Source organism: Pelodiscus sinensis, chromosome 15 (assembly GCF_049634645.1).
Source record: "Pelodiscus sinensis isolate JC-2024 chromosome 15, ASM4963464v1, whole genome shotgun sequence".
NCBI lineage: Eukaryota > Metazoa > Chordata > Testudines > Trionychidae > Pelodiscus > Pelodiscus sinensis.
The window spans coordinates 33,649,961-33,662,714 of record NC_134725.1 but is presented as its reverse complement, the minus strand read 5'-3'; the positions used below and the strand labels follow the sequence as shown (position 1 = coordinate 33,662,714).

The 12,754-nt window shown below is 40.3% G+C and overlaps 1 protein-coding gene across 11 annotated transcripts in view; it reads left to right on the top strand.

The window, feature by feature from the left end:
* CLIP1 (CAP-Gly domain containing linker protein 1) overlaps positions 1–12,754 on the top strand; it is a 135,705-nt gene that overhangs the window by 99,437 nt on the left and 23,514 nt on the right. For 7 of the 11 annotated variants that reach the window (XM_075898663.1, XM_075898662.1, XM_075898665.1 and 4 more), the window contains 4 exons: positions 68–283; positions 1,355–3,640; positions 4,921–5,058; positions 8,624–8,730. In XM_075898663.1, coding sequence (XP_075754778.1) covers positions 68–283; positions 1,355–3,640; positions 4,921–5,058; positions 8,624–8,730 — 2,747 coding nt within the window. The remainder of the gene's footprint in view (positions 1–67; positions 284–1,354; positions 3,641–4,920; positions 5,059–8,623; positions 8,731–12,754) is intronic. The other 4 variants (XM_075898671.1, XM_075898669.1, XM_075898670.1 and 1 more) reach the window with 1 other exon arrangement.

Genomic DNA, 12,754 nt, shown 5'->3' with positions numbered 1-12,754 from the left:
GTGTTGGAAAGGGTATTAAAAGAAACTAGATTTCTGATTGCATTCAAATTGCTCTAAAATCTGACAGGAAAAACAAATTGAGAAAAGCCAAAATCTGTATAAGGACCTGCAGATGATGCATGAAAAAAACAATTCTGAGATGATCGCTGAGCACAGTGTAGCCATCAAAGGGCTTAAACAGACTCTGCTGGACACAGAAGAGATGCTGAGAAGTACACAAGAGAAAAACAGCAACTTGGAAAAACAGGCTGAGGAGCTGAAAAAAGAAGCAGAACTCGCCAAAGTACGTGTGGTTGTTTTAAGCAAGTAATTGTTCTATTATCTCTCTTTTTACAAAGCCTCACTCTTTTACTGTTTAACCTAACCCATTTGTATTAATGTTTTTTGATATGCACTCAATGAAAGTTTTATCCAGACTAGATGAAGTATTGTTGACGAAAGAAAACCTGTGCCATTGACTATTTTAAATAATCTTTATATTCATATTTTTTACAATACTTTATATTAAACCTAGCAACTAAATTTTTATCCCTCCTAGGTTTCTGCTCCAGTAGAGCTGGTTGGAATTAAATTTTATTCCTCTTTAATAAGGGATTTTAAGCATTTTGATTTTAAATTAAGTATACATAGAAATATTTTCTTTTCAGACTCCTTTTTAGTAAAATTTTATTTTGTAAAACAATTCCATATTGTGGTAATTATTTTGCCCTTAGCTTAATTTAAATAACTTCCAATGATTTCTCTGTTACTTGCTTTCATCTTTCATTCATTGTTTATTTTTTCTTAACTTTTTGTTGTATTGCGCTTTAGCAGAACACGCTGTGTATAAATTGACACACAATTTATGTAGTTGTTGAACAAATTAACCTTTCTATCGTAAGGTGTCCTGAGTGTATTACCTATCTAGAATGAACACTGTATAAAGTAACTAGAAGTTGGTATCTGGTATACTTCCCTGAATTAACTGTAATGTAACCTATCTAGCTATGGACTAAATTTTGTTGTTGTTGTCTTCCACAATAGCTTTTTTAAAACACTCCATGCTTAATCTATGTAATTGGTGCTATTTCAATCATTTTTTGGACCAAAAAGCCAAACTTCAGTTTGAATGTACACAAACTAGTGCATCTTTTGCATACTATCATTATCAGTTCTACTAGGTTGTCTCACTAGCTAATCCATTGTTTTGTAATAAATATGTCCTTAATATTTTTCAGAGTTGAGATTACATTGTGTGTCATTATATACACCTCTTAAATTTAAGCTATAGCTCTGTTTGTCATTAATCCATACTTCTCATTTGTCTGTTTTGTCTTCATTTTTGTTTCCTTTCTCCCCAACTTTATTTCTTTAGTCTTTAACTTCTGTGTTAACATCAGCCAAAAAAGAGATTGAACTAATGTCAGAGAAAATGAAGGGTTTATTATCAGAGAAGGAGATTCTTGCACAAGAGGGAAATGCTTTAAAGTTAGAGAACGGTTCACTGTTATCAAAACTACTAGACTTGGAATCCAAGATTAAGTTGTTGCAACAAGACCAGGAAAGGCTTTGGACAGTAAATGAAGAACTTGATTCAGAAAATAAAAAGATCCTGAAGGAAAAACAAGAAGCTGAGACTAAAAGTCAACAAGAAAGTGCAGAAAAGGCGGCATTAATTTCTGAGAAAGGAAAGTTACTTATTGAAATAGGGACGACCCAGAAAGATCTTCTACAAGTAAGTAAAGAAAATGATGTCCTTCGCTCTTCAGAGTCAGCACTGCTCCAACGGCTGGAAGAACTTCAGACTAGCAAAGATGCTTTGGTTATGGAAGCTCAGAAACACCTTAAGGAAAAAGTAGAACTGGAAGATAATCAGAAAAAGCTTTCTGAGGAGAACACTGCTTTTCTTAAAGACAAAGATTATGTTATCCAAAAACTGAAAAGCTCTTATGAAGACCTGGCCAGAGATCAAAAGGAACTCCTACAAGAATTATCTGCTCTGGCTGCAGAGAGAAACTCAGTCTTGGACAAAAATTTGGCTCTTGAAAGCATGTATGTGGCCTTAAAAAATGAAAGGGATGATCTGTTGCAAAGAAGCCAGGACCTGCAGTCTGAAAAGGAAGCACTCCTTAAAAGTCAAGAAGTGCTGCGTGTGAGCTTAGAAACTGCTGTTAATGAGGAAAAGGCCCTAAATATGAAAACTGAAGGACTGCAAGCAGAGCTAGATGCTGTGATTAAAGAACTTAAAAACACTACCATAGACAATGCAGAGTTGCAGGCCTCCCATGCTAGTCTCTCTAAACTGCTTGAAGAGATTAAAGCTAGTAGGGAGACCACAGACTCTGAGTGTATCCAGTTATTACAAGAAAAGGAAGCTCTCTCTTCATCAGAGCGGAGGCTTTTGGCTGAAAAGGAAGAACTTTTAAAGGAAAACAAGGCAATTGCAGAAAAGCTTGCCAAGACCTCGGAAGATTCCACCCTTGCTGGGAGAGCTCTAAATGAGAAAATAAGTCAACTGAGCAGAGAGAAAGAATTGGCTTCTCAGAAATCAGTGAAACTTAAAAAGCAGAATGAGTTCCTTCTCAAAGAAAAGGACTTGTTAGAAACCAAATGTGCAGAGCTGCTCACTGAAAATCAGTCTTCTGCAAATGCACTGTGTGACTTAAAAAGAAAACATGAGCTGGACCTCTCAGCCAAGAAAGCACTTGGTCAAGAAAAGGCCAAACTCCACAGTACCATTGACAGTCTCAAGAGAGAACTAGACCAAAAAAACCAAGACAATCAAGAATTAGTAGCTTATAATTGTGAACTTTCCGAGTGTCTAAAAGAGGCTCAGAGTCACAAAACCCTGTTAGAAAATGAACTTTCTGCTGTTTCGCAAGCCAAGCAAGTCCTGAAGGCTTCCTTCAAAACCTGTTCCTCTAGCAAGGAATTGCTGATCAATGCAAGGACTGAATTGCAACAAGAATGTCAGAAATTAAATGAGGAGGTCAAAATTGTGCAGGAAAATTTAACTGTAGAAAGGGAAGCTAGAAAACTGGAAAAGGATTCATTTTTATTGCAACAAGCAGAACTTCAGATTACTATTGATATTCTAGAGAGGGAGAAGGAACAGCTAATAGTTAAAAATAAAGAATTGCTGTCTGAGAAACAACTGCTGGTTCAGGAGAAACAAAAATCTGATTCAGAATTAGAGGAAATCATTAAAGAAAAAGAGGTGCTCAGCACAGAGACACATCTACTTGCCTCCAATATTAAAAAGCTAGAGAATGATTTTGCTTCATTGACTAAGTCAAAGGCAGAGCTCCAGGACCTGCATGCCCGTCTCTCCAAGCTCCTAGAATATATTCGACACAGTCAACATGTGTCTGAATCAGAGCGAATAAAGCTGCTCCAGGAAAATGAGAACCTGCTTGCAGAACAAAATAATCTGATCGTGAGAGAGGAAGAAATTCTAAAAGAGAAGGAGAAGTTATCAGAGGACTATTGCAAACTGCATGAGGAAGTAATGCTTTTAGCACAAACTAATAGTGACCTTTCAGCCAACCTACTGGTGTTGCAGAGCAAAAATCAGATGCTACTGGTGGAGAAGGACAAACTTACTTTGCAGCTAAAAGAAACTGAGGCGCATCAGGCACATATAGTAACACAAAAATCTGAGGTATTGAAAGACATTAAACCAGTCAAGTAGAGATACTAACACTGGACACTAACTTCTGTTGTGATTTCTGCACTTTTAATAGCAAGACCAGCACTTAATTTCAGTCTGTCTACATGGAGATGATCTTCACTCTTGGTATATTACCCTGTTTGTCCCTGAGTTGTCTGTAATGAGTGAGATCTTTTAACACCTCTAATACAAAACAATTTTGTGCCTAATAAAAAGGAACCCATGGTGCAGAATGTCACAATGAAACAATTCTGAAATGGTGAATGAAAGGATTTTTTTTTCAAAATACTATAGGAGAAATGTAATACTAGTAGGAAAACGTACTTTCCAGCTAACAACTAACAGTAAGTGGGTACAAAACCCCATTTATTTTAGATGTGGTGCTCAGTGTTCCTTTTCATTAAACATGGGAATAAGACTATTAGTTTAAATTTATATGGAGATATAAAGCAAAATTTTACTCCAATTGGACAAACGGAATTGCAAGATAATCCCCTAGTAAGCTTGAGGTTTTTTTAGAACTTTCAAAACATGTTAGAACAAATTGGTATCTAAATCTGTTGTGTTTATTCATAATAGTGTTTATATTCACCACCAACAGATGAGTAAATATAACTGTCAGCCCTTGCTTGACTTGTAAACTGTTAACCACTGAAAGTATGAATTTTGTTGGGCTTTTTAAAAATCCCAAATATTTTCAGAATATTTCTAAAGCTTGGTGTATGCCCTTTGAAGATATAAGTTTGCAAGGGCAAATCATTAAAAATGTTAAAGTAACATATGTAACATTAACTTGATTGATTGAATCTTTTTTGTTGTCCTGTTTTAACTTTTAGAATCCTCACAAAGCAAATCTAATATAACAACTCTTTTTATAATTCCCCATCTTTCTAAAGATCAGTCTGTTGGTAGTGAATATCCATTGAACAACAATAATTGTAATATCTTTGAGGTGTAAAAAGAAATCACAATGGACATAATTATGGCAGTTCAGGGCTCTAAGTAAAAATGTCAATGGTGACACAAGCATAGGGTTGTAATTCATTTTGCATGGAATTCAACTTTGGGAGCTGTATCTGCATTCTTGAACTGCATAAAAGTAAAAAAATACATTTTCCATTTTAGTTATGAAAATGAAACTATTTCACATTTACTTCAATATGGAGAAAAACTGTCAACTAAGTTCTGCATAAACTATACATGATATAGTAAAATGGCTGCTCTACTGCATTTAAGTGTTCTATTCAGTAATAATTCTTTTTTATATTTAGGCTGATAAAATGGCAGAAGATGCTTTGCAGGTAGTGGAGCAGATGACCAAAGAGAAGGATGCCCTACATAAAGAAAAGGTCAACACCTTAGCTTCTTTGGAGGACTCCAGACAGAGAAATCAGAAGCTGCAAAATGAAGTAATCACTTTTAAATATTTATACAGGCAGTCCCTGGGTTACGTACAAGATAGGGACTGTAGGTTTGTTCTTAAGTTGAATCTGTATGTAGGTCGGAACTGGCGTCCAGATTCAGCTGCTGCTGAAACTGACCAGCGGCTGACTACAGGAAGCCCGAGGCAGAGTTGCTCTGCCCCGGGTTTCCTGGAATCAGCCTCTGATCAGTTTCAACAGGCTGAATCTGGACACCAGTTCCGACTTACATACAGATTCAACTTAAGGACCCCAGGCATCCCCAAGTCAGCTGCTGCTGAAACTGATCAGCGGCTGATTCCAGGAAGTCCGGGGCAGAGCAACTCTGCCTCGGGCTTCCTGTAGTCAGCTGCTGGTCAGTTTCAGTAGCGGCTGACTTGGGACGCCTGGGGCAGAGCAGCTGGAGTACGGCTGGGTTGCTCCAGTAGTGCCGCTCCTCAGCGCTACTTGACCAATCCACCAGCACCCCAGCTGCTCTGCCCCAGGCGTCCTGATTCAGCTGCTGCTGAAACTGACCAGCAGCGGCTGAATCAGGACGCCTGGGGCAGAGCAGCTGGGGTGCTGCCGGGTTGGTCCAGTAGCACCCAGAGCGGTGCTGCGGGACCAACCGGCAGCGCCCCATCTGCTCTGCCCCAGGCATCCGGAGAAAAGCCTGGACTGCTGGGGGGGGGGGGGGCGTACCAGCTGCACCCCCCTCCCCCAGCAGACCAGGGAGACGCAGGCGGGGGACCGAGACGCACCGCGGTCCCACCGCCCGGGTCCTCTGCGGCTTTGCTCCGCATCTCCCTAATCTGCTAGAGACCAGCAGACCAGGGAGACGGGAAGCAAAGCCTCTGAGGACGCCGGCAACGGGACAGCCGCAGCGCGTCTGGGCTGTCCACTGCCCGTGTGCTCCGCGGCTTTGCTCTACATCTCCCCAGACCAGGGAGACGGGGAGCAAAGCTGGGGAGCACGCGGGCAGCGGACAGCCCAGACACGCCGCGGCTGTCCCGCTGCCGGCGTGCTCCACAGCTTTTCTCCGCTTTGCTCCCCATCTCCCTGGTCTGCTGGTCTCCAGCAGACTAGGGAGACGCGGAGCAAAGCCGCGGGACAGCCACGGCGTATCTGGGCTGTCCGCTGCCCGCGTGCTCCCCGGCTTTGCTCCCCGTCTCCCTGGTCTGGGGAGATGTGAAGCAAAGCCGCGGAGCACACGGGCAGTGGACAGCCCAGACGCGCCGCGGCTGTCCCGTTGCCGGCGGCGTCAGAGGCTTTGCTTCCCTTCTCCCTGGTCTGCTGGTCTCCAGCAGACCAGGGAGACGGGGAGCAAACCGTGTTCATAACTGCAGATCCAACATAAGTTGGATCCGCGTAACTTGGGGACTGCCTGTATAGAAAAACAATCCCAAAGTTCTTAAGAGATGTAGTGGTATCCCTTGAAATGTCCCTGTATTGTAATAAATATGAAACCTGCATCCAAATAGTCAAAAGCACCACAGTTTATCAATGAATGTGTGTTCTTTGAGTTACTTACCCTCCGCATCAACATGTGGCTAACGTTGTAACTGTACATGTGGTCCCTTCTTTCTGCTAGTCTCATCTGATCTTTGCTAGAGAGAGTTGTTTGAATCTCATTTTTCTGTATAACACATGGCCTAAAAATTCCCCCCCACTCCTACGCCCGAAAAAGTGCAGGGGCAGGTTGAGTTTTTTATTCTTCAATCCAGAAACATTTAATTGTCTAAACCAATGAGATCATAGCACAAGGACAAGAGAAGTGGAAGGAAATATAGCAGGTGTGGGAAAAGGAGGAGAATGGGCTGAGTAACCTTTGTCATCATCCCATCTCAGATCTCCTTATGGTCATGGTCTGTTAGATAATATCATACATGAAAAAGCTGTGGGTACTAATACAACTTAGTAGATTACATGCTACAACTGTTCTAATATGGTGTGTAATAATTATACACACAGTTACCTATATGCTTATGGACCCTGGCTTTTCAAGATGCTAGAGCAGCATGTATCTTGAAGTGATAAGAGATGCAGTAAAAAGCAGAAGACTGTAGGTTCTAAGCCTGGTGTCATCAATGCCTTGCAGTGTGGCCTTAGGGAAGTTGTTTACAATAACTTCTCTGTGCCTCAGTTTCTTCATTTTAAGCGGATAGTCCTTATATGCCAATAAAAAGCACTACAGAAATGCTAACAAATAGTAGCATTAATCTACTAAAGTCCTCCCCTCTAAATCTAGCCTACAAAAACCTTCTTGGTGTCTCTGCATGGGTTTTATAGAATCCTCTGTGTGACCTGCCGTTTCACTGCAGCATCTTCATTTCTCCTTCTCTGATTTTATATATTATTATTATTATTTATTATTAATTTACTATAGCAGTGTATAGAGGCCACTGTGAAGACTAATGCCCTAGTGTAATTTGTGCTGTACCAACACACATGGAGCTGCAATTCTTGGCTCAAAGAGCTTGCCACCTAAGAAGTATCCACACTATTTTTAATTGTGGTAGCTCAAGGGCCTAGTTCTTGTGTCCTTGTTTTTTTTTCCTTTTGTAGTACTGCACCTATTTGGTAGTGATATTTATATTAGCACCCTAATCTCTAGAAGTTGTTTCCAGGCTGCAGAGATCCAAGCATAAATTGACTGTTCGAGACACAAGGATAGGGGGAAACATACTTAAGCACAATGTGCATTTTTACTTCAAACTGCTGATGATGATTCTCTAGAATTGTCTTTAAGATGATGGATATTTTGAATGAGAAATACCAAGCTAACCTAATACCAGAGGTTGAAATATAATTCTCAGTTATTTTGAGACAATGTGCATTGTTTAAGAGACATGATATTAATGCCAGAAGTGGAATTTCTGGGTATTAAAAATGCACTGTCCTGTAATGCCAATGAAGTAGCTGGAGATTATCTGTTATATAATATAATGTATTACTTAGTGCCTCTGAACAGATGAGGTTTACGGTCTCTTAAGTGCTTTCTCAATAGATGCAGGCACAGTAAATACCCTTCACAATTTGTTGCCAAAACGTGATCTCTCAAAAGATGGATTTCCCATTATTGCAAACACTACATTCAACCTATTTCTTGCTGATTAAGGTACAGTAAAGCTGAACCATCTGATTAATTATGTATGTTTTTTCCTAAGATAAGAAAAACCCTGAATAGCAAATAGCTCTAAATTATAACTAGTCATGTTAAATAAATTTTGCTAAAAATGTTGATGTAGGTAAAGGTAAAAACATGTAGTTGTGTGTGAAATGTGGTAGCTAGATATTTAATATTGCACTTAAATTGTCAATCTTAAATTAATCTTTAACTTGCAATACTGTGGGAATTGCAGTGGACATACTTAGATTTATTACACATGTATTAGTCAAATATTCCTCAGTGAAGACTAATTCTTCATTTATTGAGGCTTAAAAATAAAGTGCAGCAGTTCAAAACTTCAGACATCCATTTTCATATTTGACTATTTTAAAATGTTTCATTTGAAAATTATACAAGTCCATGAATTTTAATTCTCTCTTATCCCCCGCCCCCTTCTTCTCAAAGCTGGACAAACTTAAACAAAACAACCTGAAAAACGAGGAGGAACTTAACAAATCAAAAGAGCTTCTCAATCTGGAGAACAAGAAAATGGAAGAATTTAGAAAAGAAGTGTAAGTATTTAAATGTATATTAAGCCTTTAAACTCTTTCTTAGTTATATTATGTGTGTAGCAATTAATTTTCATAAATAAGTCTTTGTACCAGTCCATGTACAGTATTCTCATTTATAAAACAGAGGTACTTTGTTACAATTCACTACTAACTTAGCTTCTGAAAGTGTAAAACATGGAAACAGAGCATTGTCATGGCGCTCTGAAAGTATTGAATTTTGGAGATGTTTTAATATATGGGGAATTCATTGAATTATTTTGAAGTGGTATGTATGCAGTTCTGCCATATGGGGGCACCAGTTTGTTAAAAGCATTAGTCCAAATAAATCTTGTTACATGTTTAAGAAATGTTTGTAGCATAAATATTTGTGATTTAAATGATTTTGTACATATTATATCTTGTTTAATTTTTAGTTTTTATCAATGGCTTATCAAATTTGCATGTACTGCCAGGCAAAGCCTGGTTTTTCAAACTTGTATCATAGCAAGTTGACAATGGTATGTTTAAATCAAATTGTCTGTCCCCTCTCAGGTCTAGTATAGCATAGCTGACATTTTAAAACACCACATATTTTTCTAACGTGAGTGATGCTTTACAACACAACTTGTGTAGTCAGAGCCAGTGTTGTAGCTAAGTGTGGTATATTGCTAATCTAGGCAGCTTCAGCCTAGATTCTGAAATGGGACCGTAGCTGATAATGTGTGAAGCAGTGTGTTACTTTGGGTTTTATATTTGTCATACAATCATAAAATACTAGAACTGGAAGAGACCTCGAGAGATCATCAAGTCTTCTCCCCTGCCCTCACAGCAGGACCAAGCACCATCTACACCAGGGATGGGCAATAACTTTTTGCCGGGGGCCACTTTGGAAATTTTTGAAGTGGCCCTGGGCTGCACAGGAAGGGGTGGGGCATCAAGTGGAAGGCGTGGGGCCACGTTATTTCTGGGTTCCCCACCCCCAGACAACGATTGGTCTGGGGGTGAGGGAGTGCCCCCACCTCGTGTTCTCCCAAGGTGCCCATGCTCTTGGAATGGGAGGAGACTTCCCTCATTCCTCTGCCCCATGGCCAATTAGGGCCTAGGGGTGAGGGAGTGCGCAAAGCCTCCTTTGCTCTTCTCCTCCTCCTAATGTCCAACCTAAATCTCCCTTGCTGCAGGTTAATCCTAATGCTTCTTGTCCAGTCATTAAAGGCCAAGGAAAATAATCCCCCCCTCCCCTTCTTATGACTCCCTTTTAGATACTTGGAAACCACTTATGTCCCCTTTCAGTCTTCTCTTTTCCAAACTAAACAAGCCCAGTTCCTTCAGCCTTCCCTCATAACGCATGTTCTCTAGAGCGTTCGTCATTTTTGTTGCTCTTCTCTGGGCCTTTTGTAATTTCTCCCACATCTTTGTTGAAATATGGTGCCCAGAACTAGACACCACTCCAGTTCAGACCCAGTCAGCACAGAGTAAAGCAGAAGAATGACTTCTTGTGTCTTTCTCACAACATTCTTGTTAATGCATCCCAGAATCATGTTTGCTTTTTTTGCAACAGTGTGATACTGTTGACTCATTTAGCTTGTGGTCCACTATGATCTCTAGATCCCTCTCTGCAGTACTCCTTTCTAGACAGTTGCTTCCCATTCTGTATGTGTGAAATGCATTGTTCCTTCCTAACTGGAGTACTTTGCATTTGTCCTTATTAAGCTTTATCCTGTTTCTCAGACCATTTCTCCAGTTTGTCCAGAACATTTTGAATCATGACCCTATCCTCCAAAGCAGTTGCAACCTCTCCCAGCTTGGTATCATCTGCAAATTTAAGCATGCTCACTACGCCAGGGTTACTCAACTTTGAAAGCCTCGGGGACCGCAATGATGCTCATTGGCGAGGGCCGCAACTTAAGTGTGGTTGCATATACGTGCATATTTATATGCAAATCACTTCTTTCACATTGACGGGCATGAATACAAAGCACTTCGCACAATGCCTCGAACTCCCAGCCCCTCCTGCCTGGGGGCTAGAAACGCCGACACCCTGTACCCATCTGTTCCAGTGAGCCTGTCCGCTTGCATCTTTCAGTGCTCACCCTGCCTTGGAGATGCCTTGCCGTTGTAGAGCGTGTTCCCAGTGGAGGCCATGTTCAAAGGATCCCACCTGCAAGCCGCGTGTTGAGCCCCGTGGAAACCCAAACTGCACCACAGGCTGCAAACAAATGGGCTGTGGGCCATATGTAGCCCACAGGCCATGTGTTAAGTAGCCCTGCTGTACACCATTATCTAAATCGTTGATGAAGACATTGAACAGAACCAGTCCCAAAACAGACCCCTGCGGAACCCCACTTGTTACCCTAACTCTCTAGCATTGATTCAATTTTTGTCAATAAACTAAACAGTAGGACTCCAAAGAAAATGTAGAAAGTAGATACATATGTAGTAACAAAGTGTCTTAAGTGCTATTTTAGTATAGTAGAAATAGAACACACAGTGTGTCTGATTTAAAGCCCCCCCCCCTGCCACAATTTGATCAGTGCATGTTAACCCATGTAGAAAATTAATACGGAACTGGCAGCTACCATCCTAAAATGGCGTCCCTCCCTGAATAAAGATGTGGCATGACTGCCAGTCCTTCAGTGCCCCACACTCTAGAGACATGGCACACACTGAACCACAAGTCTTCCATCCCACTCTCTCTGGGTGGAGAGAATCTGGTGACCTGTTAGGGGAAATTCAGAGTCTGGAACTTGCACTACAGTACTGTTGAAAGAGCTTTCCTGCATTATTCCCTTCCACAACTACAAGAATTTATCCCCATCTAACTGCTTATCCCATAGACTGAGGATTTCAGTGAAAGCTGCCTGACCAGTGCTCTGAAATCAAGGCAGTCCAGGCACAGGTTTCTTGTAGAACACACAGCATTAATGCTATGTTCTAGCACCTGCAGCATGGTATTGATTTTTTTTTTCTATCCTTCTTAAAAACCTAAATGGCTGTCAGAGGCCCCTTCTGGTGTGATAGAATTTCATTCCAGGAGTACTTCCCACCTGCTTCAGTGCTTGCAGAAAATGACAAAGCAAAGTAATTTTTTCCAGACTAATTTTTCTAGTTCTAGAACCTCAGGAAGTTAACGATCCCATTTTTTATTACAAATTATTCTTTAACTTGTCAGACAAACTATTTGTGAAAATTGTTCTTTAGCCATTAGTTTAGGAGAGTTCTAGATAAAGGAGATTGGTTTCCTCTCCCTTGGTCCTTTTGTGATTCTGTTTAAGGCCAACATTAATCATAACCAGTTGCTAAGCATGTTCTCTAATTATCTGTGATTTTGGACTTCATGGTTAGAGGGTAAATAATCTAATTTGACAGAATTTAATTTTTAATCACCCTTACAATCACAAATTCCTGACTTGCAAACAAAGTAATTAACTGTGGTAAAGGATGGAGCTGTAGCTTTCCTCAGTCCGTGTTGCCAGGATGCCTTAGGATGCTAAGATAAGTGATGGTAAATTCTTGCAGTTGTAGAAGGGATCATTGCAGAAGAACTTTCAATGACTAATTGTGGCTCTAGGTAGGGAAGTCTTTCAGTGGAAGCGGTGACTATTTTTGCAAAAAAGATTAACATATAAAACTGGATACCGATACTGATTGGATTTTACTTACCTGATTTTAATAAACACCCTTTCTCATGCTCTTTTGGACATCAATTAATATTCTCAGATACAATCGAGTTACAAAGAAATTCAGTTTTACACAAGTCCATGCCACGATTTGTGTGTGACTTCTTGATACACTAGTGCCAAAAAGTCAAAGCATTCATATGTTTTGCAGCACAGCAAACAAGTGAGGTTAAAATTAGATGTGTTCCTGCATCAGATTGAAACCAGCATAATTTTATTCAGTGGTGTGAGCCTGCACATTACAGCCAGTTTCAGTAGGCTTTATTAATGGAGAATGAAAAACTGCATCAAAAATTGTTTGAGATGGATCTTTAATAACTAATGTAGCTATGGCATAAGATCTAAGGAAAAGGACTTTAAAAGTAATC